This window comes from Lithobates pipiens, unplaced genomic scaffold (assembly GCF_037356315.1).
Source record: "Lithobates pipiens isolate NorthernLeopardFrog02 unplaced genomic scaffold, aLitPip1_a1.2 Scaffold_23, whole genome shotgun sequence".
NCBI lineage: Eukaryota > Metazoa > Chordata > Amphibia > Anura > Ranidae > Lithobates > Lithobates pipiens.
The window spans coordinates 278,918,000-278,934,940 of record NW_027507785.1 but is presented as its reverse complement, the minus strand read 5'-3'; the positions used below and the strand labels follow the sequence as shown (position 1 = coordinate 278,934,940).

General features: G+C 41.9%; 1 protein-coding gene across 1 annotated transcript in view; it reads right to left on the bottom strand.

Annotated features, from left to right (window-relative positions):
- Positions 1 to 16,941, bottom strand: part of SCP2 (sterol carrier protein 2) — a 60,120-nt gene that overhangs the window by 35,642 nt on the left and 7,537 nt on the right. The window contains exons 3-5 of the mRNA XM_077453312.1: positions 9,679 to 9,750; positions 8,445 to 8,576; positions 6,676 to 6,740 (exon numbers count right to left, since the gene is read on the bottom strand). Coding sequence (XP_077309438.1) covers positions 6,676 to 6,740; positions 8,445 to 8,576; positions 9,679 to 9,750 — 269 coding nt within the window. The remainder of the gene's footprint in view (positions 1 to 6,675; positions 6,741 to 8,444; positions 8,577 to 9,678; positions 9,751 to 16,941) is intronic.

Below are 16,941 nucleotides of genomic sequence, written 5' to 3'. Positions count from 1 at the left end.
ACAATTGTGAAGTGGAAGGAAATCTATTGGATTTTTGAAACTTTTTTAACTAATAAAAAAAATGAAAAGTGGGGCGTGCAAAATTATTTGGCCCCCTTGCGTTAATACTTTGTAGAGCCACCTTTTGCTGCGATTACAGCTGCAAGTCGCTTGGGGTATGTCTCTATCAGTTTTGCACATCGAGAGACTGAAATTCTTGCCCATTCTTCCTTGCAAAACAGCTCGAGCTCAGTGAGGTTGGATGGAGAGCGTTTGTGAACAGCAGTTTTCAGCTCTTTCCACAGATTCTCGATTGGATTCAGGTCTGGACTTTGACTTGGCCATTCTAACACCTGGATACGTTTATTTGTGAACCATTCCTTTGTAGATTTTGCTGTATGTTTGGGATCATTGTCTTGTTGGAAGATAAATCTCCATCCCAGTTTCAGGTCTTTTGCAGACTCCAACAGGTTTTCATCCAGAATGGGCCTGTATTTGGCTGCATCCATCTTCCCCTCAATTTTAACCATCTTCCCTGTCCCTGCTGAAGAAAAGCAGGTCCAAACCATGATGCTGCCACCACCATGTTTGACAGTGGGGATGGTGTGTTGAGGGTGATGAGCTGTGTTGCTTTTACGCCAAACATATCGTTTTGCATTGTGGGCAAAAAGTTCGATTTTGGTTTCATTTGACCGGAGCACCTTCTTCCACATGTTTGGTGTGTCTCCCAGGTGGCTTGTGGCAAACTTTAGACGAGACTTTTTATTCTTGCCACTCTTCCATAAAGGCCAGATTTGTGCAGTGTACGACTGATTGTTGTCCTATGGACAGACTCTCCCACCTCAGCTGTAGTTCTCTGCAGTTCATCCAGAGTGATCATGGGCCTCTTGGCTGCATCTCTGATCAGTCTTCTCCTTGTCTGAGCTGAAAGTTTAGAGGGACGACCAGGTCTTGGTAGATTTGCAGTGGTCTGATACTCCTTCCATTTCAAAATGATCACTTGCACAGTGCTCCTTGGGATGTTTAAAGCTTGGGAAATCTTTTTGTATCCAAATCCGGCTTTAAACTTCTCCACAACAGTATTACGGACCTGCCTGGTGTGTTCCTTGGTCTTCATGATGCTCTCTGCGCTTTCAACAGAACCCTGAGACTATCACAGGGCAGGTGCATTTATACAGAGACTTGATTACACACAGGTGGATTCTATTTATTACCATCAGTCATTTAGGACAACATTGGATCATTCAGAGATCCTCGCTGAACTTCTGGAGTGAGTTTGCTGCACTGAAAGTAAAAGGGGCCGAATAATTTTGCACGCACCACTTTTCAGTTTTTTATTTGCTAAAAAAGTTTAAAATATCCAATAGATTTCGTTCCACTTCACAATTGTGTCCCACTTGTTGGTGATTCTTCACAAAAAATTTAAATTTTATATCTTTATGTTTGAAGCCTTAAATGTGGCAAAAGGTTGAAAAGTTCAAGGGGGCCGAATACTTTCGCAAGGCACTGTATAAAAGAGCACTGACTAGTCGGGATAAAAGTAGTGAAGAAAAATAAATAAATAAAAAATTGTACTCATTCAACAAAAGAGAGGTTTTACTTTTTACTGGAAAAAGGTTTTTATCCCTGCAAAAGATGCTTTGCATGCAAAAGAACTATACGCCCAAATGAAAAGAAATGTAAATTTTACATCCACAAGCACGGGAGACACATATGGGTTCAAAGACGTAATTTGCTGCAATATGGAAGGAGCCGTGTATGCCCTTGAGTGTAGTTGCGGCTTACAATATATCAGGCGCACGAAAAGACCCCTAAAAGGTGCGCATCAGAGAGCACATCCCCAATATTCTTAATGGATACGATAAACAAAGCGTATCTAAACATTTTCTTCTATGCCACAATAAGGACCCCACAGAGTTAAAATTTTGGGGAATAGAACTGTATATTAAAACATTGGTGGGAGGGCGGAGCATAAGGTGAGGACCCTCAGCTAGTTGGAATCAAAATGGATCTTCACATTACATACCTTTTCGCCTACAGGCCTGAATATTGAATTTGACCTCAACTGTTTCTTTCAACACTTTTAATGATTCTGGAATTTCTGGTTTTATCATTTTCATTATTATTTTTTTTTTAAATGTTGTTATCTACTCATTTTAGTATTTGTTTCTCAGTGTGCAATTCCATCTGTCTCTATGCCCTCATATCATACACACCCTTTCTCTCTCATTTCCCCCCCTTATGCATCTGTATTTTATATGTGGAGTTTTACATGTAATTTATATGTATATTTATGCTTCCCCTGGCCATTTTAGTGACATTATCCTAGGAGTTTTATTATTTTTTAATATCACATTGTGCATTGTATATTTTATTAATATATATTAACTTTATTGTTATATTTAATCGACTATATGGATTATTTTTATTGTCCATCAATGCACACGTCAGTGCTGAGGTTTATTCCATCTGTTCAGTTTTATAGACAAAATCTTACTCACTTTAGCCTTTTTAAATCTTTATCATGCATCCACGATTCAAATTATTGCTGCTATCGATTTGTTACCTTCTATTTTTTAGTCCGTTTTATGTTGAGCCTCCAGTCTGTAGCCTTTGTTATTGCCCTGCTGACAGTATACTACCTGTGTCATGGCCACGCCCACATTACCATACAACCAAGTCAATGGCTGTACTCCGTTAGTTTTAATAATTCTCTGTTATAGGGCCGTGTTACTTAGAAATTTAGAACCAAGAAAATGGTCTCGCCCATGGTCTCTCGTAGACTATTTAAAGACATCCTTTGTGCCTTCTCATCATCCCCCTGATGAAGCCAGTATGATCAAACTATTAGATGACAAAGATGCCTACTCTTATGTTACTCAGCAATCCTATGTAGAAAAGAACTCTAAAAAGTGGTACATCTAGGGTCTTAAGAGGAATTTTTTTAATACCAGAAGCATGTTGGACACCAAATTTTATATTCTCTACCCAAATTACATAAAGAACACTAATCTGCCCCTTAGGCCCATCATAGTAAATGACATTGAATTAATCATGGCCAGAATGGGCCAATATATAGATAGATATCTATAACCAGCGGTGCAGAACACAAAGGCGTACCTGAGAGACACAAAACAAGTGTTGCAACTACTAGAGGAAATGGAAGAACCTTGGATTATGGCTACAGCAGATGTTCCATCATTGTACACCATTATCCATCCGCAAGCATGTGAAGCCACAAAATGTGGACTTAGAACATATACCATGTTGCCATGTGTACAGAGGAAATACCCGATTAAAGGTTTAGATTTCTATCTCAAGAACAGTTATTTTTGGTACCACCATAAATACAACCATCAGAATACAGGAGCAAAATTTGCACCCAGTGAAGTTGGACTCTTTATGGCTCAATAGGAGGATGAATCAGTCTTCACTAATACAGAAGATATAATCAATGTATTCATCTTGTGGAAAGGAGATCAGAATGGGCGAGAGTATTTCCTACATAAAGTGAACATCAACAACAGGAATATTGTGTTATCCTAGGGAGATCAAGAAAAAACTCATACTCTTTAGACCTGGAAATTACACACACACAAAATTTATGATAAATTAACCACCAAAACCCATTTCAAGAACGTGGACTGGAACAGCTATATCCCAATGGAAAACTGTCACCATAGGACCTGGCTCTGTAATATACCTAAGGGCCAGCTTATGCGCTTCAGACAAAATTGCACCATCTGGGAGATTATATGGCCCAAGCACATAAAATTGGACATAGATTTGTCAAAGGATATAAGTTCATAGAAGAGAAAATAACAGAAGTGGCTGAGATGGATAGAACCAGACTAATTAAGGATAGTGGACAAATAGGTCAACCACCTAACCTAGTACCCATAATACATGATTACAAATATTCACTATAAGAAGATAGAAGATAGTTCAACGGCATTGGCATACATCACAAGCAGATATACACCTTCAAAAGTGCATTTCCTGAGAAGCCCAAATCCATTTATAATGGAGCACCCGCCATCTGAGACAAAGTGGTGAGAAATATACTTGATCCACCTAAAATAAATTTTATGTTTTTTTTTTGTTTTGTTTTTTACAGGGAAGGGTTTCTATCTCCGCAAAAGATTTTTTGTGTACATGAACCAAAGCTCCCCAATGAAAAAGTATTACATTTTAAAAATCGAAAAGCACCAGTTATACATATGAAATGAGACACTTAATACGTTGCAATACAGATGGGGCGGTATATGCCCTGGAATGCAGTTGTGGATTGTATTACATCGGATGCACCAAGACAGATTACGTATTAAAGAACACGTACAGAATATTTTGAAATGATACGATAAACAGTATATTAAAACACTTTGATAAGGTCCATGATAGAGACCCCTCTCATTTGAAATTCTGGGGAACTGAACCCTACAAAAAGACATTGTGGAAGCCATAAAAGAAGAACATTGAGCCAGCTCAAATCCAAAGTGGATTTTTTCTTATGGATACTTTGACACCGCAGGGACTCAATATTGAGTTTGATTTGCACTTCAATTCACACCGAGTCTTACTGACACCCCTTTATCTGTTGTAGATTGTTCCACCTTTATTAGTTTACCTACTGGGGTAGATATCAATGAGTTACATCCTGTCTCTATACATTTAGCCACCAGGTACACATTCAAGTAGGGGTCCCCCTTTTTCACTATAACTGTTAGATGGGTTATGTCCTATACATCTGATCTGACCTATATTAACATGTATTCATGCCACCTTCACATTATCCGTCTGTATCCCCAGTGTGCACATGCGAAGGGTTGGCGCATCTCTTCTGGTGTCCCTTGGTCTTTATTTTAGATTTAATATATTTTTTTACTCTTGTAATTTTTAAATAGCTCCCATTTCATATGGTTACCCCGTGTAGCGGCTTCATTGATTTGCCATTTTTTGTATTCACTGCATGGAAAACGGATTGTTACTTTCACTGCCTTCAATATGCAAGATTTGTTTGGGCATCCCTTGGAAAAAGGGCCTCTGTATTTATTCAAATACTCCAAAAAATAGCCACCGCAGTATGTAAACCAGTGAGACCCTTAGAAAATGGCCACCAGTATTGATTACAATGGGGACTACGACAAAATGGCCCCCATATGTTCCAATTAGACTATTTAAGGACACTTTCTGTGCCAGCCTGTATCCCCTGATGAATTCATGTGACAGTACATGTCAGGATTGACAGGCACACTGGAAATTACACGGAGGTACAAGCTCACCACTCGTGGATGATATACAGCATGCCATCATGTTTAGGTTTTATTTGCTAGTATTTTATCAATACATTTTACCCTACAATACTACACTATCTGGGCATTCCACCTACCCTTTATGGGTGAGTATAAGAGTGTTTTTACACTATCATGGATGGCGGCTTCTTCTAGGTAGAGTACCAACCACTGCGAAATGAGGAGGACCCCTAAAGATAGCCAGGAGTATCAACACCTGAGAGCTATCAGCATTCACCCATACTGTTACCTTACAGCAGTAAGGCAAGAGGCCATTTTGCACAGAGGCGTTACTGCACAGAAAGAAGAAACAACTGCTATATTGATTTTGCAGGGTGTAAAATAGCAGCACCTCTACTCATCTTCCACATTATTCCTATGACTATTCATAGTTCTAAATCAGTGGTCTCAAAGTATCGGCCCGCGGGCCATTTGCGGCCCGCGGATTGGTTATAAGTGGCCCGCAGGCAGGGCCGATCCTGAACGGCATTGTACCCCAGAGGGGGAGGCGCCGAAGAGCTTTGTTTCCGTCTCCTGTGTCCTCCTCTGCTACATGCTGCTGCAGCCCAGAGAGAATAGAGTGGAGGAAGGATCCGCCCATCGTCCCGCCCACCTAGGCACTGGAGATCGATCAGAGCTCTGGATCCAGGGTCCTGCTGCCACCTCAGGGCGGGAGATTGTGTTCTTCTCTGGGTGCCCTGTGTTGAAGCCAGGAGCTGACTTGAGGAGGGGTGAGTGAGCCACCACACTGAGGCAAGTCCTTAGTGGGGTGACGGGTAGAAATTTGTGTGGGGGGGTATTGGTGGGGGGTATTTATGCAGTGCGGGGGATATTTATGCAGTGTGGGGGGTATTTATGGAGTGTGGGGGGTATTTATGGAGTGTAGGGGTTTTTATGGATTGTGGGGGGTAATGCTGGGTTTATTAATGCGTTTTCTGACACCAGTGCTGGGGGTTAATAATGCGTTTTGCTGACACCAGTGCTGGGGGTTAATAATGCGTTTTGCTGACACCAGTGCTGGGTATAGTATATTAATGCTGGTAAAGTTTTGAAAGTTTGCATGTGGCCCCCATGGGATAAGAAAACTTGTCATGTGGCCCTCAGTCAGATTTCTGGGAAGCCCCATCTTGTGTCTCACTCAGGTTTGAAAATCTTGTCTAATCACTGCTGATCCATGTAGATAAGATGGAGCCTCCTCCCCATACCTCCTTTCTCCACATAAGCTAAAACCTCGCTCCCAGCTTAATAAGGCTGATAATGTATTTAATATTTCTGGGAATCTACATTTGTTATTAATACAACGTGTATTTTCAAGTTCTGTCAACTCATTTGACAAAGTTAATAACGGTTAAAAAATAAAAAAAGTGTTGCCGCTAAAAAAGAGAAATAGATTCTCCATGCCAACCTTGGGCTTTAAAGATCCTCGCTCCATCTTCTCAAACCCGAGGGCAAGAACACAGTCTGCCAGGCCTGCAGGGAAAGCAAATATGAAAAGCAATGAACAAATGAGCTACAGAATGAAGAATACAAACCAACACATCACCCAAGTAAAACAACTACTTCATTCTATATGAGAGATTGTTAGAGAGTTTTTTTTTTTTTTTAAAGGAATATAGGCTGTGCAATTACTAACCAGGATTTAGCACATGAGGTGAAGCTCTGCTGGCTTTAACCATCCAATGATGTGCAAGCAAAAATCAAATTTGTTTTTAAACATTTCCCTGCATGCGATTGGGTATTCTTTGCAAAATGAATTTTCACCACATTCAGAGCTAGAAGTGAAATTCCCTTGCAATGTGAAGATTTTTGGATTTGTGAAGAGCTTAAACTTCTTTAGTAAGCGACCCCCATATGTGCACCAATATTCAAAACACAAAGAGGAACAATGGACCTCATCCCTTTGTCTCCATTATGCATTGTAGCTCTCAGCATGCAGGGCTTTTCCCAACCATAATCAATTACATTTAAAACAATAAAAAAAAAAAAAAATGCTACACTGAGCCGAATCCCAACACTCCCCATCCCCTCGACTCAAACCTCTCCGGGCAAAAAAAAAAAAAAAAAAAGACCACACACAGCTTCTTCCACTCTTGAGCCAGGAACCAAGTATTTATTGCTGAGCATTGAACCCAGAAAATCTGATAGTGTGTATGGGGCTTAATAAACAGCTAACAAGCAGTAAGCTCAACAGCTAGCCAATTACAGCTAACAGCGATCTAATCAAACAGTCATTCAATATAAACATCCCACAATAGTTTGTTATCAAGGTGAAGTGGACACGATACTAGCAGACAGACACAAACAATAGGCGACTCACTTAACTATGAGGATTCAAATAATGGGGAAATGATACAAAGAGAGAAAGACACTTTAAAAAACTGATTACACATAACAGCAGGAGACCCCAGCATTAGGTTGTTTCCAGCTGATTATATTAACATCTGGTCTGAGTTTAGGAGGGGGGGTGGTGAAGCAGTCATTGATGGTTTGGGCACAGATGTCCCAAATCTGTATCCAGGTCCTAGGCTTCCAGAGTCTGTGCGTTTTGGGGAGACATGGACCTGAATCTGAAAAAAAAAAAACACAACACACCCCACCACACTCCATAATGTCCCCCAGGCACACACCTCCCAAATGGGGCCCCCTCTATAGCCAAAGCCCATAGTCAGTAGGCAAGAAGCAACCCTGCAGTCCCCTCCAAAAGCCCCTGTCCTGGTTAGGACTGTCACACACATACTAAGGCCAATTTAGACCAAAGTCAATTGATCTACCAGTATGTTGTTGGGGTGTGGGAAACCAGTGTACTCTTCCACCCCCCCCCCCAGTCTTGGCCTCACCTGCCCCGATCTATTGTGAAATCACTCACTAGACCATGCAGCTGTTCAAGTTCTTGCCGGCCAGGACCGCAAATGTGTTCTGCAATCCCATTCATTGCTACTAGCTTCCAAGTAAAGCACCTTTGCTTTTACCCTAAACATAAGGCTCTGCCTATTCCAACCACAGAAAACTGCTGCCTATATAATAGCATGGGGACCTGATCCTTACCCTAATAAAACCCAAACCCCCCCCATCTAAACCTGCCATTATGTCAAGCCTTACTGCGTTAGTAAAAAATACCCATCTCATTTATCACCTGGGTGAGAATCCTGGTAGGATTTGGCATTTGTAACTCACCTCCCTGAATCAGCTGTCTGGCCATGAAGAGAGCGGTGGAGCCAGTGGAGCAGTTATTGTTGACATTAAAGATTGGGATTCCTGTGAGCCCCAGACTGTGATAGATTGCTCGCTGTCCACATGTGGAGTCACCTACAAACCAAATACAGGATTTATAGCAAGCATTATACAAGGGCTGGTGCATAGTGGGTTGAATAATTAAAAATCGGTTTCCAAGCCTACCTGTAACATTAAAGTGGTTGTACACATTCCCAGTGAAGTGACTGGCCTCAGATGAGAAACTGAGATGAAACAAAGCCTCCTAAATAAGTTATATCTGTAGCCTTCTAAAAACACACAGATCAAAGGCTATTTCTCAGCAATAGAAGGCAGGGGCAGAGATCTGATGTCACACAATGCACAGCTGGAGCACTAGAGCTCTGTAAAACCTAGGTGGAGAGAATGGCCACCCCTGATCTACACACTGTAATAGAGAAACCTATGCAGTTGAGTCTGTTTTGTCACTTGCTGTGGCGTGTGTGTGTGTGTGTGTGTCTCCCTGGATTCTGAGGACTAAACATAGGCCATTATCAGCAAATAATGCAGATAACAGAGCGAAGAGAGAAATTACACTCAGTGCTTTGGACTGAGGCTAGTACACACTATAGGAGGGATATGCTTTGTTTATTTTTCAGGTTAGAGGTTTACAATCAATTTAAAAGCAGTCCCCTTAACCAGCAGATGATGCAGAATATAGATTTTCATGTGATCATTCACCGTAACAGAGCCCACTCTTTAAAGCCAGCATACATCGTAAGATTTTATCTCGTTCAGGCTGAATGAGAGAAATCACTTGATACTTCCATCCAGACTTAACAGCATGGATAGATAAATCTCTCCTTGCCAGCATCCAGGGCTATACGAATACCAGAACTGTGGCTGCATCTGATTGCATGAAACCAACATACGGCCAACAGTTTTCTCCCAACTACTTTGATCTTCAGATTGAAAAACAGCGCATGAGAATGCCAACAGAACCCACATTTTGGACCGCATTTCGGATCCTGCTAACATTTCTTCGATGTATGGCCAGATTAAGGCTTCTTTTACATGGACATGATCATTTTATGATGTTACTATGCAGGATTTTGCTCGCAGAAAGATCCTGCATGAGAAAAGCAAGTTACGAGCCATAAGGGCCTTGCATACGCATGTAAAAGTCCAGCTGCCATAAATCCATCACACTGCTACTTACCATAGACATAGCCAACGCAGGCCTGTTCCACCAATGAATATGAAATTCCTGCATCTGCAAGAGTGCTCTGACCTGTAAGGAGGAGGAACACACAACACAAAGACATTGATAGAAGTTAAAATTAACATTTTTAGAGTTCTTAACTTCTTTTGTTAATCAACTTATTTTTTTGAGACAAATAGATTTCCCCAATTTGTTGAACTGTAAATGTACACAATAAAAAATAAAAATGGTTTTCCCTGCTGAACGTCAATCCGCGTATGGCTGGCCTAAAACAACAACCTAAATCTCATTCTAACAGCTCCTTCACATGGACATGTCTGTGTACGGAGCACGCTCTGCTCAGTGAGGGATCTCTCCGTCGATGCCTGCCGAGTAGGCAGATGACAGATCTGTCCCTGCACATTGTGCAGGAACGGACCTGTCAGAGTGCCGCTCTCCCCTATGGGGGAATCAGATGAGGACGGACCCTAGAGTCCGTAGTCACCCAATCCGATCCTCAGATGGATGAAAAAGTAGTTTTTCCCCCTCTTTCACACTTTTTCGGATCGGATATCAGCAGACATATCACCGCTGATATCCGATGCTCCTTAGAGGTCTATGGAGTGTGCGTTCAGGTCCGCCTAAAAAACTGACAGGCGGATCTGAACATACAGTCCGTGTGAAAGAGGCCTTATGCTTTGTTTACACGGTGCATACTACAGTGTGCGGAAGTTTCAGCCCCACAGGGATGCACAGGTGTTGCAGGCAGTCACTTTCATGTCAGTTGGGATGCAGTGGTTGCACAGATAAAGCCACTGCTCCCAGTTTGACAGCCATAAGGGTGCAGAGGTGTGTTTCTGAACATACATTGTCTGCATTCAGGGGCCGTGTCCCCGCATGGATGTAGGATTGGGAGCAATGCCTGTGTCCGTCAGCTGCTGTGCCCCAATTGCCATGAATGGGACTGCTTGCATAGGGATGCACAGAACCCCTGTGTGAGTAAACACAGCTCTTGCACAGGCGTACACTGTAGTACCCCCTGTGCGAATGAGGCCTATCACTTTCAACCACACAGTGTAGAATAATAACCACGCGCTAAAATACGACTATAGAATGTCCCTGTGTAAATCAATTTTAGCCCTACCAAAACCAAAAATAGGACCCACCTAAAACTATCCAAGCAACCTGCAAAAAATTCAGACAAGCCCCTGAACTGCAGAATGAAATAATTTGCAAATCTCATAACCCCATTTTTTTGTAAATATAATAAGAAAAAAAAAAAAAGGTAAAAATTTTGAAATTGATGGCAACACTCTCAAAAACGTGGGGACAACAAAAGCTGACAAAGTACAACTCAAATTCCAAAAAAGTTGGCCCATGTGTACTGTAGCGTCCCATCTTTTACCAATGCTCTGTAAGTGTCTGGGAACGGAGGAGATCAGTTGCTGGAGTTTTGGGAGAGGAGTGTTGTCTCATTCCTGCCTGAGCATATGCTGCTCTAAAACCTGGATGTATCTTTCAGCATTGATGGTGCCTTTCCAGACGCGCAAGCTGACCATTCCATATGCACTATTGCACCCCCATACCATTAGAGATACAGGCTTTTGAATTGAGCGTTAAGCCGAAAGGTCCCTCTCCTCTTTGGTTTCGGAGGATGCAGCGTCCATGGTTGCCAAAAAAGAATTTCAGATTTTAATTCATCTGACCACAGAACTAGGGCTGCAACTAACGATTATTTTCATAATTGATTAGTTGGCCGATTAATCGGTTAATAACCTTTAAAAAAAAAGTGTGTCAAATTGACGTTCATTTTCAACCACAGTGACGGGAAAATTTGGAAAGAATAGAAAACTTCTTAGTCAAAGGAATTTTCAGACAGTGTATGTGGTTTTCGTTCAGAAATTAAATTTTAAAAACAGAATGTTAAATACAAGTGAAATTTCAAACAAAATTCTTTCATTCAGCGAATGTACAAAGATTTTTTGTCTGAATATTCTCATCTGAAAATCGATCGGTGTGGCCAGCATAAAGCTCGGTACACACCTATGCAGTTTGCTTTTGATCTGTTTCTGCAGTGCTTTTTGCTCTGTGTTTTGATTTTTGCGCATGTGATTTTACTGCAATTTGCATTTTTTTTGGGCAGATTAAAAAACACAAATTGCTGCAAAACCGCATTACATGCTTTGCTGCAGCTTCTCCATTGAAATATATTGATCCAATAAAGCACCATTTTGCGTTAAAAGTCCCTGACCCTTTCAGATGTGAACGTGTCCCATAGGAAACCATGTAAACGAACTGTAGTGCATTTCTGCAAAAAAGCACCAATAAACACATAGATGTGAACCAGGTCTAAGACATTTAGTAACATAATGGGGTTAAAAAAACTAAAATCAGCCCTTTATAGTAGAAAAAAAAAAAAAAGAAACAGTTAATCACTACTGTAAGGGGTTCATTTTTTTACTGTGGAACAGTAAAAGTAATATTTACAGTAGCGATTTGCTCTTTTTGTACTATAAAAGGGCTCATTTTAGTTTTTTTAACCCCATTATGTTAATGGCTGATTACCGTATATACTCGAGTATAAGCCGAGATTTTCAGCCTCTTTTTTGAGGCTGAAAGTGCCCCCCTCGGCTTATACTCGAGTCATCGCTGTCTGCCCGCTCGATCAGCGTGTCGAGCAGACAGACAGCGGCCATTCTGATTCAAAAGCCGCGCCTCCGGCTCCCCCTTCGCCTGTGATAGGCGGAACACTGAATTTCCCAGCAGCCTGTGTTCCGCCTATCACGGACTTCGTATCATCCTCGTACTACGGACGAGGATGATACGACGTCTGTGATAGGCGGAACACAGGCTGCTGGGAAATTCAGTGTTCCGCCTATCACAGGCGAAGGCGGCGGCGCAGCTTTTGAATTTTACAATGGCCGCCGACGAACGAAGAGGGCACGGGACGGAGGCAAGGCACAGGACGGCACGGCACGGGACGGGACGGGACGGGACCGGAGGCAAGGCACGGCGGCGAGGCACGGCGGCGAGGCACGGCGGCGAGGCACGGAGGCAAGGAGGCTCGGCACGGGACGGAGGCTCGGGACAAAGGCTCAGGACACAGGTAGGCTGGACACACACACACACACACACACACACACACACACACACACACACACACACACACACGGATACACACACACACACAGGGATGGATGGATGGATGGAGACACACACACACAGGGATGGACGGACACACAGGGATGGACGGACACACAGGGATGGACGGACACACAGGGATGGACGGACACACACACAGGGATGGACAGGCATGTCTTACCCTCGGCTTATACACGAGTCAATAAGTTTGCCAGTTTTTTTGGGGGTAAATTGGGGGCCTCGGCTTATATTCGGGTCGGCCTATACTCGAGTATATACGGTAATCGATTATGAAAATAGTAATTGATTAATCTCATAATCGATTTGTTCTCGATTAATCGATTAGTTGTTTCAGCCCTACACAGAACAGTTTTGCAACATTTTAAACAAGCTCTGGCCCAGAGAAGACAGTGATGTTTCTAAATCATGTTCAGATATGGCTTCTTCTTGGCACGATAGAGCTTGTATTTGTAGAGATTGTATTTTTGGATGGTGAACTGTGTTCAGACAGCGATTTCTGGAAGTATTTCTGAGCCCATGCAGTGATGTCCATCATAGAATCATGCCCATTCTTAATGCAGTGCCATCTGAGGGATCACAGGTATCCAATATTGTGTTTTGGGCCTTGTCCACAGAGATTTCTCCAGATTCTTGGAATCTTCTATTATGTACTGTAGATGATGATATACAGTATAAAGTCTTTACAATTTTAGGTTGTGAAATATTCTGAAATTGTGAATCAATTAGACACAGCTTTTCACAGATTAGTGAACCTCTGCCCATCTTTACTTCTGGGACGCCAACTATTGTTATTCTCAGTCATGATATTGCCCTTTTGCCAATTAACCAAATTAGGTACAGAATGTTCTAGATCTTCCTTGTTAGTATCAAAGGTTTGTGTTGCCCTGTCACAACATGTTTGAGATGTGTTGCTGCAATTTCAATATGACCTTTTTTTCCTCTTAAAAATGGTACATTTTCTCAGTTTAAACAACATTTTAGGTCTTTACTATTGTGAATAAAATATGAGATTTGCAAACCATTGCATTCTGTTTTTATGTAGATTTTACACAGCGTCCTAAATTTTGAAACTGGGGTTGTACTGGGGCGTGTAGATCTAACAGATTGTAAACTTAACGAATTTGATAACAGATAGGATGTGTGCAATGTTGTACATTTAGTACTTTGATTTTAAAGTAGAGGGTGCAACTAAATATGTAGGTTCACCTGATGTGCTTCATTTCTGTACTTTGCAACAAGATTAAAACACAATTAGTCCAACAAAAGAGCCCATCCAAGATGAGGCCAGGGGGCCCAATGCTGGTAATCCTCAAAAACCTTCCATACTTCAAATTAATGGGGGGATCCCCTGCATTGGTAGAGTTGTAGAGTTGAAAGTTAATGGTGATTTTCCATTGACTACAAGTCAGGGGTGTCCAAACTTTTTTCAAAGAGAGCCAGATTTGATGAAGTGAACATGCGTAAGGGCCGACCATTTTGCTTGACATTTTTTGAACCATTACAATTCAGTGTAAGTGTGTTCGTTCAAGCACTAATACACTGCCCAACAAGACTTCCCTTGCCTTTGTGGCTGTGTGTGGTGAAGAGATGAGCTTGGGTGCATAAAAAAGCGGCAACAGATTACATACAGGATAATATCCTGTTTACTCTGCGGCCTCTTTAATACAAAGTTCCGCCTCCTATGATAGACAGAACAGTCATCCAATGGCAGCTCAGGAGACGGGACTTCCTATTACAGATGCCGCTGAGTAAACAGGAAATTCTCCTGTATGTAATATGACGGCACTCATCCATCTCCATCCCTGTACCCTCTGAGGCAGCACCAATAAATATCCCCTGGGGGCCACAAAAGATATACATATCCAAAATTACCAGGGGGGCCACATTAAACCGGAACTGGGCTGCAATTGGCCCGCGGGCTGGACTCTGGACATGCCTGCTACCATTGGACAGTAACAGATGTCCATTATTGGGGTATGGGTTTGCAAGCCATAAAAAATGATCTGGTAATGTGTACCTGAGTATGGTCTTCAGCTAATTTTCTGACTAAAGTTCCAGTTTAAGTCCTGCTAGATCACTTCAGGCTGGTCTACTGTATCAAAATTCAGTAATACACGGCCTCACCCTGCTCCGCACATGCTCAGTTGCTTTCCATTTTTAGGCACTGTCAAGTTTGTAGAGGTCGATCTGGTGACAGCCTTAAGGGAAATTAAACGATCCTATCCTTTACAGCCAAGGAGGCTGCTTCTGTTTGATCTGTAACTGCCATGGTGCTGCACATGTAATCAGTTATGACACCAACCATTTGATTGTTTGACTGTTTGGTTGAGGACACAAGCAAATGTGAGAGTTTGAAATCCCAGCATTCCAGAAATGTAACCGTTAAAAATCAATGGACTTAGTTCCACTTTACTGCTGCTCTGGGCTTCAGCGACATGGCAGCCTCCAGCAAGAAGAAACAGGAACAATGCTGGAGGCAATTTACAGCCACACACTCATTTTGGTAGCATAAATATTAAATGTGGAATATATGTTCATTATTAAAGAATTTTTAATTTTTTATTCCCCCCCATCAAGTTGTTATAGGTAAATTTCCACTTTAAGTAGCATTCATCATCTATCACAATTCTTTCATATGGGTTTCACAATATCATCTTGGAAAAAGGGACTAAAGCGGAACTCTAGCCCCCAACAAAAAAAGTAGAAGTCAGCAGCTACAAATACTGTAGGCAGTATGGGTGGAGCTTCGCTTTAATTCAGAAGGAGCCAGTGAAAGCTTGGCTGCTTCTTATTGCCCTCATAGTTCTAATAACCCAATATGATATTCCAAGTATACTATTTTGTTAACACACCCCCCCCCCCACACACACACACACACACACACACACACACACACACACACACACACACACACACTTATAAAATGTTATTAAAAAGAAGGAGGGGCATAGGAGTTTGTCCATTGAAACTGCATGTAAATTCATTCTGTGCAAAAATCAAATGATAGATAGAGAGATATATATATATATATATATATATATATATATATATATATATATTTTATTTATTTTTATTACAAATCTAATGTGTAAATTAAGAAAACGTCAGGTTATGGTCACTAGATGACACGCACAATCATAGAAAATAAGTATTCTCCTCATCTCCATCTAGTGGCCATAAGGTGATATTTTTCACATGCATACATTTGAACTAGGGTTGCAATGGATCGTCACCGTGATCACCCCGTTCGGATCGACACACGCCGCAATCCACTGAGCACTCCGCGATCTCGGCCTTAGGAAAGGCCGCGGCTTCTGCCTAGTTCCAAAGCGGCGGCCATCTTGGTGCACCCGTCAGCGTTTACAATGTGATCGCTCCGTCAAATGACGGAGCGATTACTTGTAAACAAACTGATGTCATGATGATGCCAGTTCCTCTCTCCCCTCTGTGTACTGATCTGTACAGTGGTGGGGAGAGATCGGATGGCAGCAGCGCTCTGGGCTGCATCTGTAGTGCCCACAGCGCTGCTCTGTGACAAGTGCAGTCACAGTCATCCCTCCCTACTGTGCAATACCCAACCATGCTCAGCCAATATTACAGTGGGGGAGATGTATATTACAGTGGGGACTATATGGTGGTGGAATTTTCACAGGTTTTTGCAAATTCAATTAGTATTTGCTGATCCGAAAAATCATCCGATCCGTGACTCTGATCCGAGGAAAGATCCGGTGAGTTTTTTGATCTGTTGCACCTCTAATTTGAACTGTAGAGGATATAGCCTGAGAACATTTTGTTTTGCCTCATTTTCACAGAAACAAATTTATATGCAGTTTTCATATAAAATTTTTATAATATACAGTATTTGTTACACACGGATTTCATGCAGAGCTCCAAAAGCAACAGTGTCAGTGTTGATGGGGGAATCCCTCCCACAGAGCTATTGTGTTCTGCCTGTGGGGAGACTTCCCTGCCAGCAGAACACAATGATTAGGGTGTGCAGCTATAGCTGGCAGGACTGATCGTTCAGGATTGACTTGTGTACAACCAGGTTGCCCAAACATGCCAAATTTCGATCCATGTATAGCCAGCTTAAAAAGTATTTATTTCCCTGTCTTTTGT